The sequence below is a fragment of the Dermacentor silvarum genome, chromosome 1, assembly GCF_013339745.2.
Source record: "Dermacentor silvarum isolate Dsil-2018 chromosome 1, BIME_Dsil_1.4, whole genome shotgun sequence".
In the NCBI taxonomy this organism is placed as follows: domain Eukaryota; kingdom Metazoa; phylum Arthropoda; class Arachnida; order Ixodida; family Ixodidae; genus Dermacentor; species Dermacentor silvarum.
The window spans coordinates 215,131,401-215,148,106 of record NC_051154.1 but is presented as its reverse complement, the minus strand read 5'-3'; the positions used below and the strand labels follow the sequence as shown (position 1 = coordinate 215,148,106).

The following is a 16,706-nucleotide window of genomic DNA, read 5'->3' as shown; positions in this document are numbered from 1 at the left end:
TGATGGGCCTAGAGGCGCTGCCGCAGCTCTGCCCACGATAGAATTAGTGGCGAGTGAAGTCTGAACATCGTCAATACGTAACACACATGCAGCGTGTTATTATTGCTTGTCTAGCCTTGAACTCTATTAAATAAAGTATCACTCACGTGACAACTATGAAAGGTGTCTCCGTGTGCCATGGCAGCGTGCCACACCAGCGTACATCCCAATCCAGGTAACTAGAGAAGCTCCGAGGAAACACGTTTTGCTAGCTTTCATGGTCCTAAAATTTTTGTGCTACATTTTTCTAAGCATTGTTTACTTGGTCCCTGGGCATCAAGCTTTACAAAATAAAGAATTGTAAAATTACTCGGATGGAAGGGCAGGTAACATGAAGTACTTGATAAAATGACCTGGTGATAGTGGCCGCGAATATTTCACGATCAACTAGATGCCTTGAAAGAATATGCGCACTCTCAGGTCTCGAGTGGCCAACTCGAGAAAGCTGAAAAAATAACTACTCTTTGCAACAGCAACATTATTATCATCAGTATACAGCGCGCAATGCATGTCGTAGGCCAGACATCTTGCCGGAGAGATTTGGAAGCACAGGAGAGCCTAGGGGCAGCCAGGACAGGGTAGGCATGGCTTGATTACAGAAGGAAAAAGAACGTACCTTTATTTTCTTCATCGGCATGTACTGTTTTCATAATATTTTCCATTGCGAACCATGGCCAATTCCCCCTCGTGGGTACATGCCATATGTTGAAGGCGACAACAACAACAATAGGTCCGCAGTCATATTCTACCAATACGTTGGTTGCTAAGCATGATAATCTTTGAACACATTAATGTGTGTGCATGAAAAAATAGTTGACTTCATCCATTCGCACTAGTTGACCGACTCGAATACGCACCTTTCGTTCATATGCCAGTTTGATCATGGGTGCCGACTTTGTCGCCATGTGCTCACTATGACCGACATCTTCCAAAGATACATGCAATGAAGTTGATGGCGTCAAGTGCTTTTTGTTTATGCTGGCAATTCACAGCGGACACTTGTCTGTAACCACAGCGGCGGAGTCCACGGAGTCGCTGCAGCTGAAGATTCGCATTTGCTTCCGAAAGTTATTTTTGCAGCCGAATACAACACAGTGGTAGGCCGTTGACCTTGAGTCATCTTACATCGCAGCAATCACAGACGGAACACATTATAATCGCTCTAATTTGCAATGACACCACTATTGTTCCACGCTGCCGCTGAGAGAAACGGCGATCCACACATACCAGTGCCAGGAGGAGAGCGGCACGGCGCGCTGGTTAGAGGCTACGTTCCTTCTCGCTCATATAACGGTCTATAGGGACGGAATCTGACAAAGGATATGTGAAGTGTCATTTTCAAAACTGCACAAACTTTCCTGCAGTTAAAGAATATATATAGGTAGCATGATATTATAACAGGACAAGCACCGATGAACAAATAGGTCATAGCGGCTTTTATACATTCATAAACCTTCTGTCTGCAAAGTGCAGTGTAGCTGAGTTGGCCGAATAAACAGACTGGGCATTTAGTTATTTCAGCTGTTCTCCCCTGTACTTTTTTTTCCATGAAAAATTACAAAAGGTGTTCTACGTATTCCATAATATGTTCAATATATTAAGGAGCAATGGAAATGAGCCAGCATTTTATTTATTGTCATAGCATTATGCTTTTTCAGCTTTCTGGTTATAAAATTGCAATTGATCTGTTTCTTTGCAAATCATAGTGGGCATTTGTACTGTTTACTGCTCCCAGTTCATAATCCAACTTTCAAAAAGCATTTGGTATATGCTGAGTTCATTATGGAGCTGTTTGCTGCTTTTCCCCATGCAGCTGCCAAACATGCTACACACAAAACAAGCCAAAATTTGATAGAAGCACCACCGAAGCTTCCACCAATCATCAGCCAAATTTCATAGTGAATATTCGCGGCGATTTATTACCAACAGCTTCTTGCTTTCATGCACCATGCTCTTTCCCTTGGCACACTCGTGTGCAATAATTGTTCATTTGTAGCAAGAAAATGGTTACTTTTTGACTAATGTATGACTAATGTGTGGGCAGAATTCTTTTTGTAATGTAATATTTATGTCACTGCATCTATAATTGGCATCATGTTGCTCAACTGTCATGCAGCTGAACTGAGTACCTTGTAAATAAGCTTACAATGAAAAACTTTAGAAGTGTAGATAACTCTTTCATTACCTCTAAAAGTGTGTGCGTTTTTGGTGCTCTTGTGTACTAACATTTTATTTTAAGACGTATCTCCAACATTTTGAATAGATGAATAGCAGTAATAATTTCTCAGTCAATTTTTGAGAATTGTAATGGGAAACTTTAAAGAAGCACAAAGAACACGAATACAAGTGATAATTTGTCTATTTAATTTGCAGTACTGAGAGAAAGTACTGAGAGAAAAAGAATATTCTCCTGGTTCCTAGTTCCCAACTTTTGTAAGTCAGGTCACGCAAGAAAATTATTATGAAAATTTGTTGGCATCGATATAGTAGCCATAGTGATGTCCAAGTTATGTGGGAAAGCTTTAGCTTCGCAATTCTGTAAACGGGTAAGTTTCTATTGTACAGAGAGCATTTGTTTTTACTCATTGCAGCAGGCACCTGGTTTGTTTTTTGACTGCATTCTCTAGGCTCGCGAAGCAACGATTGTCAGGTCAGGAAGCATCCAGAAGCCTCCTCATGTTCGATTATTGTGTTCCATCACCTTTTCTGTACAAGGAAGGTGGTCAAGTGTGCATTCAACTGACGCTGGAGGCTTAAGATGCTTTGTTCAATTCCTGTACAATGCTGTATAGCAATGTGGAGTGTTGCACAATATTGTACAGTCATGAATAAGGGCACCTGCACAGTCGGTGTTCAAAATGTAAGAGACAGCTAGTCAAGCTTCGGTCACAGGTCGGTCTGAAATCAACTGCGTGCTCTTGTGTGAGTGAAAACCCCACGGCGGGAAGGAGTGCTCGTAATAATTTGCACATACGCTGTTGAAGCGCTGGTGGATAAAAGCACCCCACGGTGGGGAAAATAAAGTTGCACTTGATATTAGTCTAACACACTTATCAAACTAAGACACACTCATGAGCATCTACCGTTGTTTGAGACATCATTAAGGCAGCCTATACGTCAGATTGGAAAATTAACAACCCAAGAGAAGCTTCTGTGTCTTCACTGCTGCTGTCCTTTAAAAATTATGTTGCCAAGTCAACCAAAGCACAAATTATGCATCTTTTTCCTAAAGAAGTGCTTGGAGCACTACAGGCCAATTTTGACGATACCACCAGTCGAAGCTTTACTTTTCCAGACTCCTCAATCTGTCAAAAATTGTCAAATCTGACAAATAGTTTAAGTTCAGTCATCATTTCAGACAGTGCATGATGTTGCTAGTAGAAGAATTGTAACAAAAGTGTTTAACAACCCATAGAAAATCTATCAAATTGATCAATTTCTATAGGCACGGTAACGAAAGAGTCATTCGTTCCTTTTTGTATGTTCCATGGAATTCTGCAGTTGAGCCTCACAAGTTCTGTCCCCACATTGCATCAACGGTCATCTGTGTGAATATTTGAACTTGCAGAAATCTAGAACAGGCAGAACAAGGCAGCCCATTGAGCCCCGTACAGTTACCAGCCCTTTCTTAACCTCTCGCACGGTTTAGCTAGTTACTGAGATCGGCAATCACAAGATATCCAAGAGACATTTCAAGAAAGATTTTGTACCTTAGAGAATGATGGCAAATGCATGTGCTCGCGGGTGGTTGTGTTAGTTTTGTTTTCCTGGACCTCTTGCTACTATTCAATTTTTGTTGCATGTTATCCTGTGTGTGTGTGCACATGTGTGTGTGATTGTGGACATGCGTGCACACACGCACACACATACATACATTTATGTGTGTGTGTCTGTGTTCATGCTGTTTCTTCACCTTGATAAGTCACCGACTATAGTTCACATGTGCGCCCTGCTTCAATTTTCAGCCATAATGGCCACATTCTGATGGGGCTAGAACACAGGAAACACTTGTGTCCTTAAATTAGGTGCTCATAAAAAAAAAATTAAATAAAGGTGGTTAGAGTAATCCAGAGCCCTGCACTAAAGCATCTCTCATACCCCACTGCAATGCTTCTGACGTTAAAACCCCAATAAATATTACAGTTAATAATAGCTGCAAAAACTGTGTAGCTAACAGCGCAGGAAACAAAAATAAGCACGGACATTTAAGCTTCATTTAAAGGGGCCATGACACGGTCCTCCAACTACAGTGGAACCTCGTTGATACGATTCTGCGTAATACGTTTTTCGGGATACTACATTTTTTTTTTTTCCCTATAATACGATTTGGTTGGATAATACATTGGATGATACGATTTTCGGATGATACGGTTTATTTTCCTAGTTCCCGTGAAGATCATATCAATGGGGTTCCACTGTATTCTCAGCTATCATTGCAACTGAAAGTAGAGAGGCCAATGTGATTATACACACAAAAAAAACTAGGCTCTCAGCGTTCATTTTAACAGAAAATTTCAAATTGAAATCACTACCTTTCAGCCACTCCCGCCGACAGCAACTGCCATTTAGGCATGCATTGTGTGATGTCAGGAACTATGGGGCTACCGCTGTGTTAACAGTCAGAAACCACATCAAACATCTTGCTGCCCACGCTCTGGCACCCAACACCGTAGCAAGGGTGTCACAGTTGAATTGTTCCCACAGTTGTTTCACTCGCGCAATAAAAGCATCACAAGCCAGAGAGCACCTGCGGAAACTGCCTCAGGCTGACCGTCAAGACGTACATGCAAACACAAAATAATGCATGGCAACCACGACATATTTCCGGCTTCTTCTACAATCACTTCCAGTGCTTGCAGTATACAAAAGCATGGCCTAAAAGATTAGATTTTGTTACTTCGAGCGAGCCGTAGCTGACGGTACGATTCATTTCATCACTAATTAGTGTTGCTAGACTGCTATACGGTTCAACTGCAGAATGAAAAAATTCAAATGCAAATTTTCTAGCACATCGAAGGCACTCAGATTTTGCCAACTTACTGCGGGACACATCCAATTTAACATGCAATGCATAATTCAAGCTCGAAAATTGTGCGTCGAAAAATCATAGACATTTATGTCAATTGTCGCATTTTTCAGATTATCAAGTCCTTGGGTTCTGATGCAAGCCCAAAGGAATTTTCTGCAATGATCCGCAATGATTCATCTTTCCTGTGCAAATCAAGTGTGAGTTTTTGGCATCTTGAATATCAAATATTAGGAATGTTTTCGTACTATAGGTGCTGCTTTAATAAGTAGTTTGTCATACCCTTCATGAATACAACTTATGGCTTATGAATACAACACAGCTTATGGCACAAAGGTCCATTTAAGGCATACTTAGTCCATGCAGTACATTTAAGGTACTGATACTGTACCCTTAATGCCCTCTACGTAGTTCTATTTTGGCAAGTAATTTTATTAAGGAGGCATGGTACTAGTAATAGCCATCTTTGTCCAGAAGATGCAGTTTCATATTCTTTTAGTTTTAGGTTTCTTTAGTATTCAAGGTTATGTTAGCTAACTACGAGGTGCTGTAAAAAAAAAAATTGCAGCTTTGCCCAAAGGTGAAGCATTGAAAGCAGTAGCAAGATTTAGCTTGCACTGAGGGCGTCTCAGAACGCCGACAGGATTAGGAGCGCCACAGCACAAGGTAAGACTGAAGAAAAATCGTTGGCATTGGTCAGCGCCCAACAAGAGGGTTAGAAAAATTTAGCTTTACATTTACTGTCTGCCCCCCTCAGGCCAGTGTATGCACCACGGTGTGGTATGCACCAAGTTGCTGGGCAGAAACGCTAATGTGTGTGCGGACACTGCTCATGCCAGCAGCGAAAGGCAGAACGCTGCCCTGGCTCCAGCAAAGCCGATCCAGCAAGTGTGATGGTGCAGCCACTTTGCTTCATCGCTTTTGCAGCAAATGCACTGTGCATCCTGGAGACCTTCTAAGTTCTAAAGTTCTAACTATCCAAGGGCAGGCCGCGCGTGCGCGTCAGTACCATGACAGCACGACAGCGGTGGCGGCGGTGCAAATTAGCCTAATCACCCATATATTTATCACGATAAATAAATCCTGGTACTGGTTTCGTACTGTGCCAGCAGTTTCCTACCATGCCAGAAACGTCGGATTTTTTTTACTTGGATTTTTGTAAAAGTCGGGCAGTCTGGAAAATTGAATGTGTGCCTTTTACTGCCCCCAAGGGCTCAAATCGCCACACGCACGTCCGAAATGGCTGTGAAGGACTGCCAGTGCACTTATTAGGCGTATCGTTGCTTATACTGTGACAGGAGACAGCAGGTGTGCGTGTGTGTAATTAGGGAATACATACTGTGTGCCGTGACAGTGGCCCCTTTCCACTCATGGTATGCTTTATGCAACGCGTCATGCATTCCGCGCGTCGAAGCCATCGGTGAGCATTACAAAGGCGGAGTCAGTGCCATTGCTGACAGCGGTGAATGCTTTCAATGAAAAAGACGGCACCGAACAGCAGGAAACTTGGTAGTGAACATTGAAGCAGCTTAGCGTTGCCGCTTTAGTGGCTATGGCTGCCAGCGGATCGGCGTGCAAGAGGGGCAGTTCGAGGCTGCGAGATAATCAGAATGGCGGCAGTGGTGGCTCCGATAAATGCTGTTTCGGACCTGTGGTCATAAGCATTTCGGACCTGTGGTTTTTATTTTCCTGGCGGGAGCAAGGGCCCAAGCTTTTCCAATTCCTCGTCTCTCTCTCTCTCTTTTTATTATGTGTGTGTACACAACGTACACAAACATCTTTGTTTTCCGAACAGTTCGCTCAGAGTCTGGCCTTCAAATTAAATTACATTAAATTATAAACTTAACTTAATGTATTTGTTTTACGAACTAAAACCGTAATTTGATTATGCAACACACCGTAATGGGGGACACATACCTGATTTATTCTGACCATCTGGAGATGTTTATTAAAGCAAATGGTTTTCTTTGGCTCTTTCGACTGTTTTCATTGTCGGCTGGCAGTCAGATTCAGCAAAGAAAACGTTAGTTTGTTCGGACTATTCACTTACATTGGCAATTGTATTCATTGGTTTCTGCATAATTTTAGTGCACCCGAATCGCAATACACAATTGTACATGCTACAGCCGTAGCTGTTCTGGTCAGCTGAGCTTTTCAGGGCAGCCAACTTACACAATGATGGAAAAGGTCCATTCTTAGAAGTATACATATCATATATGTGTCTCAGTTGAAGTGCACAGAGTGTTTAAGTCGAAGCTTTCTTAGCAAGCCCTCCTGACTGTGGCTGCTGCTGCAGTCTTGCCAAATAGCTCACACAGAAAATAAAACAATGAACTTTTTTCACATCCCTGTAAGTTGTCTGCCTTGCAAAGTTCTGCAGAACTTCAGAAACTCTTGGCTGCGCACCATATTTGTGCATTTAGCGGCATTTACATGAATGAGCTTACCACTGTCGTTGAAAAGTGTACAATCATTGCATTCTACCGGTGCTAACATATGGGGCAGAAAGTTGTAGGTTAACAAAGACGCTCGAGAACAAGTTAACCGCACAAAGAGCGATGGAATGAAAATTGTTAGGCCTAACGTTAAGAGACGGGAAGAGAGCGGTGTGGATCAGAGAGTAAATGGGGATAGCCGATGTTCTAGTCGACATTAAGAGGGAAATATGGAGCTGGGCAGGCCATGTAATGCGTAGGATGGATAACCGGTGGGCCATTAGAGTTACAGAATGGATACCAAGAGAAGGGAAACGCAGTCGAGGACTGGAGAAAACTAAGTGGGGTGATGAAGTTATGAAATTTGCAGGCGCAAGTTGCAATCAGCTAGCGCAAGACAGGGGTAATTGGAGATCGGAAGGAGAGGCCTTCGTCCTGCACTGGACATAAACATAGGCTGATGATGATGATGACATGAATAAGACAAGTTGTGTGTCACATTTGTAGCAATCGCATTCGTGTAAACGGCGGTAATGCACGAGGAAGGCTAGCACATTAATGCGGCAGGAGAGAGTAGTTTGATACGGGGCAAGTTGCCTCGCGTGATGCTGGCGTATCACATGCTGGCATATCACATGCCACGTGATGCTGGCATATCACTATGCCACTGCAGACACCATCAGTGTCTGCAGTGGCATAGGCTTCCACTTGACATTTCTGCCTGCTACTCATTAATCCTCGGAGTGGTTCTATACAAATTTGTTTAGTTCAACGGTTGACCCGTGCAGTGTGCACATGTGGTGATCTTCTGGAAGAATGACAGAGACTGAAGGTGGACACAGCCATTACGTATGCGAAAACAAAAATATTTACAGTGGAATCTCGATGATACCAATCTCACGGGGTCATTCTGCCAACAAATGCGTTCTTGTACTTTGCGCCTGTGCCAGCTGTCGGTGTTGTCGCGCGCACCGTATCTTGAAAGCAATCTCCACACGGCTCTGAACTTTGTATGTGCTGTGCTTACGCCGCTCAGTTTCCGTTGAAGCGATAGACCGCACAAACCTTCGGTTGCTGCGGCGGCCGCACGTGGGGAAGCGCGGCAGCGCGGCCGCCACAGCGAGCGAAGAGACAAGAAGAAAAGCACAAAAGCAACAAAAGCGCCACCGCTTCAAACTCTTCGCGCTCAGTCGCGGCTTCCGCGCTGTCCGGCGTCGCGTCTGCGCCTCCGCACCAAAAGAGAAAGGAAAAACGCGTGTGACTGCGCGCTGTTCTCTTTCGCGGCCGTCGGTGGGGCGGCGTTTATTCGTATGAACTGACACGGGTCGAAAATCGATTCGTAACAACCGTTCTCTAGCACGTTGCAAAGTAATGGGGCTCAGCCGGGACCTCAGAAAAATTCGTATCATCCGGAAATTCGTATTAGCCGTGATCGTATCATCGAGATTCCACTGTATTTACTCAAAGAGGGCAGCGAGCAAAGAAACAAAGCGGAACGCGTGACAGTAAACAAAAAGCGCATAAGAGTTTAACAAAATAGAGTATGCAAGTTAAAAAGAAGGGAAAGGATCTACGCATTGGGAAGACAAAGAATTGGGCGTTACAAAATAAAAACGGTCTTCTATGACCCCTGTTTCAATGCCGGATACTCATTCCTCGTGGCTTGCTGTCCGGCGTTTCTTAAAGAATAGTGGCCCGAGCTAGATGTGCCATAGCCATCATGACACCAGGCGACTGGGCAAGGATGACGACGTTGCGTTGTAAAAAACTTCAACGATTTATTTATAGCATAATGAAGGTTTAAGATGACAAAGATAGAATTAAAAGGTACATGGCGGGCTCCTTAAGTAGGCCCGACATAACAATCAATGCAGTCAGGTGAACTTGGGCCCATGAGGGTTTAGGCTGAAAGAAGCGTGGCTTTCTCTCTGATTGGTCGTCAAGTCACTGAGGCAAGTTTACAAGGCAAGGAGGTCATTCCCTTGCCACAGGTGCTTAGAAACCTTTCCCCGCTGTGATGACTCGAGGTGGAAATAGTATGCTCAAAGTTCACCTAGAGAGCGATCGACGGCATCCGCATTCCACCTGGCCACTGCTTGAGGGAGCAGTGCATTCTTCCGTCTTGTATCTTGTAATTGTCAACCTCAAAGATAAGCTCGTCGAGAGGATGTCCTTTCTTCCCAGCGACGCGACTTCAATAGGTTCTTAGTACAGTTACACCTGGATATAACGAAATTGACAAGTTCCCGAAAAACTTCAATATAAAGAGGATTTCGTTAAATGCAGGTTCGGCACGAAAATTCGAAAAAGAAATGCTTACCGTGTTTACTCGATTCTAATGCGCCCTCGATTGTAACGCGCACCCGTTTTCCATGACCAAAAGAGAGGAAAAAAATATCCTTTACAGTACTGCGCACCTCACGCTTTCATACAGCAATATAACTATCGCTCAGGATTTACTCCCAATACACTGAAGTTGCAATGAACAAAAAAGTCCCAGTTTCGCCCGAAAGGCAAAGCATCGATTGCGACAGCAAATAAGCCGACAGCTATACGAAGTAAGGATAGTAGTTTTATTGGCCGTATAAACTTGTAAACATTTGCTGTTTAACTAAATTGGTAGACTAATGTCTAATCACACGTACTACAGCACGTGGTCGAAGCTACGGGAGCAGGCTCGAAGTGCGTAGGACGCAGCCACATCGAAATGCCGATGGCAATATGGTAACGCAAATTTATGGTCGTACTCGATTCTAACGCGCAGGCAATTTTTGGACCCGTTTTATTGGGAGGGGGAAAGGTCACGCCCGCGGCGGCAAGATCGCTGGGTCGAGGAATGCAGGCCCGCCTTGTGCATACTCGCACACGTAGGCTCGCTCTCGCCTCGCAGTCGCCGTGAATTCGAGCGCGCCAAGCGCAACGCCGCCGCTTCGCATTCCGTCGCGGCGGAGAAGGTGCTTCCGGTTGCCGCTCGCGCAAAAATGACAAAATTTGGGGCGAAATCTCTAGGTTGTTGGCGGGGAAAATTCGTTATTTCGAGGAGGTCTCCCGCTGCCACTTCGTTACGTAGAGGTCTCAAACACATGTGCTTCTATGTAGAAACGGCGGCGAATAGAAAAACTTCGGTATATCTAGTAATTCGTTATATGGAGGTTCGTTGTAAGCAGGTTTAACTGTAGATGGGTCATGCGATGACTCAGCGTTCAACCACACACCACGTCACACCAAACACAGTGGACACACCTTGCAGAAATCCATACTGCAGTTGAAGCTGGCAAGCCAGCAGGAGCTATGCCACTCCCACGTATGCAAGACATGAGTCACACACCACAATAAATTAATGCTTGCAGAATTAGTGTCGTAACACCCCTAACGTGTTACCTGCCCCATGTGCAGAGTGGCCGGAATGGGCCACCTCAAACACGACAGTAATGGAAAATCGTTAAAACAGAAGAAAGGGAAAAAAAAGCTCTCCACGGACCATAATATAATCCATTAGCTAGTTCTTGTGCAGGCGAGTCGATTCGGTGTTACTTGATGGCAGTCCAATGGTGCCAGTTAACAACGTTAGGCCAGACAAAGCGGACTACTGCGGTAAACAATCCACACCCGCATCCGACCCGAACGCATGACACTACCTCGACCAGGCACGGCGGGTGGCGGTGGCCACTTGGTGCCCTGGACTGAGGACCCACCCTCCAGCCCTCTTAACCCTATTTTACCTGAATAAAGTTATTTCTCTCTCTCTCTCTCTTCCACTTTAGGCTTCATGTGGGTAATCCGGGTGATGATGGGTCAACGACACTGAGCCCAATGAAGCGCTCTCTACCGCACTACTGCGATCCACTCCAGCCGCCGACAATGCTTTTTTCCATATGTGTCGACCGCTGGCCAAACGTCGACAGCCTGCACAGCCGGAAATTCTGTACCCTTTCCTTACGTCACCATCCACTCAGTTCAGGAAAAGGCCACACCTAAACATCACTAGGGTCGCACATTGGGAAAATGAGGCCTCCAGAATTAACAACATGGGCTTACACGTGAAGTTCATTTTTAATTTTTGCTTTTGAAAGAATCAGCAGGACCCCCTCACCCTTCCCTCACTAATCTACTTTTTTCGATTTTCCCATTGTGTGTGGGGGGAGGGGGGGTGAAGAAAAGAAGTTTCGTGGCCGCACGTTTCCGTCAAGAGGCCCTGCAAGTTATTGCCCTCACGAATATGAATCATATGTTCAAACGCTGGCTCTAGAGACATCCCTTGTTCGACTCTGCTGTTGACCACTTCATGTGAATTGAAGAAAGAGAGAGGTACAGGAGGGGGGGAGGACCGCAGCTCAGCGAATAAATAATTGCCATCACGTGCAACGCAACTGCGATGCTGTTAGGGAAGGGTGTGGGCTCAATGACCTATCCCTTCAGCTAGCGGCATCCATTCATCAAATACCTTGCAAATGTCTCAAGTAAATTGCGCAAATATTCGCTACTGTACCCCCGTGTTGGCCATTGTTCAGGTGTCACCCACTGCTCCCGCATAGTTGACGCCTATGCCTGCAGTCATTTCAAAAAGTCCAGAAAATCAGACGTTGAGGGGTTTTTGCATCTGAAAATTGACCTTCCTATACATTGGCTTTATGGGGTTGCAGTGCCGCAAAAGTGTCCAAATTATCGGGCATGTCTGAAAGATCAGGAATCTGAAAAATTGTTTGTTGACTGTATTTTGACATTGAGCAGGCACATAAGCCTCTGCTCTTGGTAAGCTTGTCTTTGTCAGTAATTGAGAAGTCTGATTTATTAATCAAGCTTAACTTAACCTAATGTTTCTGTTTAGTGTCCCTTTAAGCATGAGATGTTTCATCAGACTAAAATAGTATATGATTTAAATATTAGAATGGGAGTTTATTGTTTAGCATATGCAGCAACACTTGCTCCTGTGGTGCAGTGCTTTCAAGGCACCGCGAGAGGAACTCCTGAGCTGTTACTGCACGCAGGGCTGCCAGTCAACAGTGCCGAGGCTCTATTATGGCCACGCGGTCCCCCTCGCACGTGGGAGGCAGCTCACAAAATACTGTCTGACTTCCTTGAGCAGTTGGGCTTTGCCACCCGGCTGCTCTATGTGACCTAACAGTGCCGGTGTGTGGGGCCGGATGGCAAACTGTCTCGAGGAAGTCACTCCACAAGCCAACTATGGATATTTTTGCCTTGTCACTCGGTTGTAAATATGTAAATAGTTATCCTTTACTCTGTAATCTCTGCTAGCCTCTCTCCCTGTTCTTTTACTATACACATACTGTACAACTGTGTGACATTTACGTGTAAATGTGATACTGCTCTTAGCCATAAGGTTTGCGTGGCTATTTTTTTTTACCTGACTGACTTTGTTCTCTTTCTGTAGGAGGAGGTTGTAAGGATGTATGAACAGTTGCTTGAAGAAGAAATCAACCCAAAGCTACTCACTATTTTCCCTTCAGTACCAAAATCCCCTCTCAGGTTCGTTACTGTATTTGCACTTGATGAGGTGTAAGTAAGTCATGTTTTGAGGCAGTGTTTCCCAGATGATGGTCAGCAGAAAGACACCTGTGCATTTCTAGAAGTCCGTGAAGTCTTTTTAAATCTTCAATGTAGATGTACAAGGGACTTAATGAATAGTGAAGGTGTGCAGCTTAATTTTAGGGCTGTATGAAATCTGCAAATGGAACAACATATATGTCCATTCAGCAACTTATAGTGCTGTTGAAAGTGACAAACACACAGTTTATGATCTATTTATTTTTTTACATTTCCAAAAAGAATATCTGCAATGTAGGCAACAGAACTTCCTTACTTGGCTGAAAGAGAAGCCCTCATGCATAATCAAGAGTTCCCATGAAGACGGGGGTGATAGACTTCCAGGATTCAAACTTATGTGTCAAAATGAGGCAATGAATCTTTAAAATAATTTTTGGTAAGGATTCATACAGCAGAGGAGTATTTCAGCTACCATTGGTGACATTTTTTTTTTTCCCCCTTCAGATAGTCTTAAAAATTTCCACAAATGATGTGATTAAGTGCATTCAGCTTCATAGGGGAATACTTTTTAAAAATGTTTGAAAATTTCATGGTTCAATGAGGTTTTCTTCTTGATTGGACTGAGAACATTTCTGAGCCCTCGTATATGCATGTTTACAGAGGACAATTAACTAAAAACAGAGTATCAAAAGAAATTCTGCTTTTGGTTTAATTTACATGTTTCTAGAGTTCAGCTCCAAGATGCCTCCAAGTCTAGTGGGCCATGTGCCATGTACATCCAGGGCACAACCGATTTCTCTCGCCCTGGAATATTCTATGTCAATGCCGCTGACCTGACCAGATCGTAAGTAGTTTTTTAATTCTTCACGGATAATGTTACGGAAGGCGTTCATTCTGTTGTTTGTAGCTGTTGCTTTACATGGTTAAACAATATTTAAAATTTGTTAAGAACACTGAAAAGAAATGAGAAACATAACTTTCTACAGATGTACTCACTGTGCTCACCCAACACATTGAGAGTGGTTGTTGAGTAAACCCGTATAATTGAGACCAAAAGCAGATGGTGTGCAGCAGCAGAACAGTGGCTTAATTGTACTGAGTGTGTTGACCAAGAATTCAGGATAAAGTGATGGTTATTGGAATTTGAAGTGGATATTTGTACACTATAATCAAATCAAATTACATTTATCTGACAGAAAGTGGCGAGATGCATTAAATGTTGTTTTGGTTGCACTGACCGGCAGTCATGCTGCTGTATACAACTAGGTTCATTCTTTTGCTTGGTTTTCTCAGTGCAGCATGCACAAAATGGGGAAGAAAAAGTTCTGCGCATGTTTAATAAATTGCCACAGAAATATTTCTTAGTCTAAAATAGACAAATAATAAATATGCCTTGCAGTGCACAGTGTAGGGAACAGCTCCTTTTGTTAAACTAGTATGTGAAAGTTACATCTTAAATTTTGTCCTTGTTTCTCTGTTTAAAAGTATGTTTAAAAGCATTTCCAACATGGCAGATTGTATGCATTGTAAGACTGCAACTTGTGTGTAACCTTATGTGAAGAACCACATTTTTTTTTTTTTTTAATTTTTCACCTGTACCCAATGTACACTACTAGGTAAACTTAATTTTAGAATCACTGGTTGTAGGGGCTTCTGTGGTCGGTTTCTGCCACAAAAGATGTTGCACAGAAATGTGATCGAACTGCAGTGCCCCAGTGGAAGTTGGAAGATGGTATATGCACAACTGTAGCACCACCATGCCCACACACTAGCACATGCATTTTTAATTCCACAAGGTCACATGTTAATACTACATATTGTTTTCTAAAGCTGCATCCAGTTTGATCTTAGTTCATCTGGCGTCTGCACTTTCTGAAGACTTTGTGGGATGACATTTTATTAAAAATGCAATTTCTTTTATGAACCGTAGCACCGAGAGAATAACAAATATCATTTTTACTCATTTATATTGTGTGGCCAGAAACGCTCACTGCGCATGGCTTCAATTTCAACTTTTCCTCATTTAGGCCGAAGTACCTCATGGCTGCATTGGCATTGCATGAAGGTAATCCTGGTCACCATTTGCAGGTAGGTTAAAGTATATCTACTAAATTCGTAACTGTTACCTGCTTTGGTTATTCATTCAGTAATGAAGTGCACATAAGTGTCTCGTGTGCAGATAGGTCAGATTGACTCAGCACCATGACCAATTCAAAGCATTTTTAAAGCTGTAGTGACATTGTCGTCACTTTTTCTAGCTATTTAAAAGAAATTTCTAACTGTAATATGTTGTGCATGATGTATGAAAGATGTGGAATGGGTGAGAAGCGAGGGCAGGCTTTATATAATTGAGCTACTATTAATCAAGTGTTCTACAAGCAGTGCACATGCAGGTTTCATTCATGCATGTTTCTGATCTCTACTGTGTAACTGACCAAGTAATGTGCAAGGATCAAGTGATTTCTTATTGGCAGCATAGATCCTACCTGTGAACCTTGATTATTTATAGTATCAACAAAAATCTGTGTTTTTTTGTTAGATGTGCAAGAGCTGCCACTGTCACATGTGGCCATTTGGCTGTAAAGAGCATGCATTCAATGTGGTGCTCCTTAGCTTTTAATTTTTGTTTGCAGTCATAGTGTTAGCTTTCTTTGGTAGGTTCGGGTATTGATTCATCAGCCTTTGATTGATTGTACAGAAAGATTAATCAGTTTCTTAACACATAATGGCTATACAGAAGAGGTGGTTGACACAGTGGAGAGGGTGGCACCTACAGTACACATACCTTGCAAATAATGGGTATATCACTTGACTGCGCAGCGAACAATGTTATGGGTTGTGAATCTGCTCACAGGGCTCTTACGCCATGGAGCTGCCCAGCATGCCAGCTTTTCGAAGCCAGATTGAAGACCGGCGCTACAATGATGGGCCTGTGCACTTCCCTCTCCACACTGCCTATGTTGAGGTGAGTTCCAGAATCGTAGCAGTATTTCAGATACCCAATTTAGATTTACAAACGTCTGTGATTTGCCGTTCCAAAAGTGCATTTGGTGTGTTAAATGCTTGTGTTGCAGCTTATAAAGTGCAATTGAGTACTAGTAGTTGTCTTCACCAGCACCTATGAAAAGTTGCATTCTGTTGGCATGGCAGCAGTAGCAGGCTTTCTGCAAACTTTAATTGTATGACGGCAGTTTACCCTTCAAAATGTATCAAACTATCCAATGGGGAATTCTGGCTTCATGAATACCTATTATTGTTGCTGCATTGCACTTGTTACCCGGTGCATGGGTTATTATGGCTAGCAGACCTGTGTGGCACAAAAAGTGTATTAAGTGGCAAGGTTATGTTGAGAATGTTTTACAGGACACTGAATACTACCTTACTGACATTTAGAAGCTTTTGAAATGTTAGTCTTACTGAATTATGAATGTAGATGTGATGAAAGCTACATCTGAGTGGATTGTGCATGTGTGTGGGGAGGAGAGTGCATCTGTGGGAGGCCGCTTTTGGTCTGTCTTTGTAAAACTGCATACATATGTGCAGTGAACCAATTTTGCTTTCCTGTTAACGTTAGACGATGTAAAGTGAGTTACCAGTTAATAGCTGTTTTCTACACCTACACCTATAAACTGCAGATTCTACAGGGCAGGCGATCTGATGAATTAGTGTAACCTACCTGTGTTCATTGGAGAAAATGAAAC

General features: G+C 43.3%; 1 protein-coding gene across 1 annotated transcript in view; it reads left to right on the top strand.

The window, feature by feature from the left end:
* Positions 1-16,706, top strand: part of LOC119436920 (uncharacterized) — a 58,537-nt gene that overhangs the window by 33,506 nt on the left and 8,325 nt on the right. The window contains exons 9-13 of the mRNA XM_049660003.1: positions 5,179-5,265; positions 12,893-12,987; positions 13,733-13,849; positions 15,033-15,093; positions 15,860-16,119. Of these exons, the coding sequence (XP_049515960.1) occupies positions 5,179-5,265; positions 12,893-12,987; positions 13,733-13,849; positions 15,033-15,093; positions 15,860-16,119 (620 nt within the window). The remainder of the gene's footprint in view (positions 1-5,178; positions 5,266-12,892; positions 12,988-13,732; positions 13,850-15,032; positions 15,094-15,859; positions 16,120-16,706) is intronic.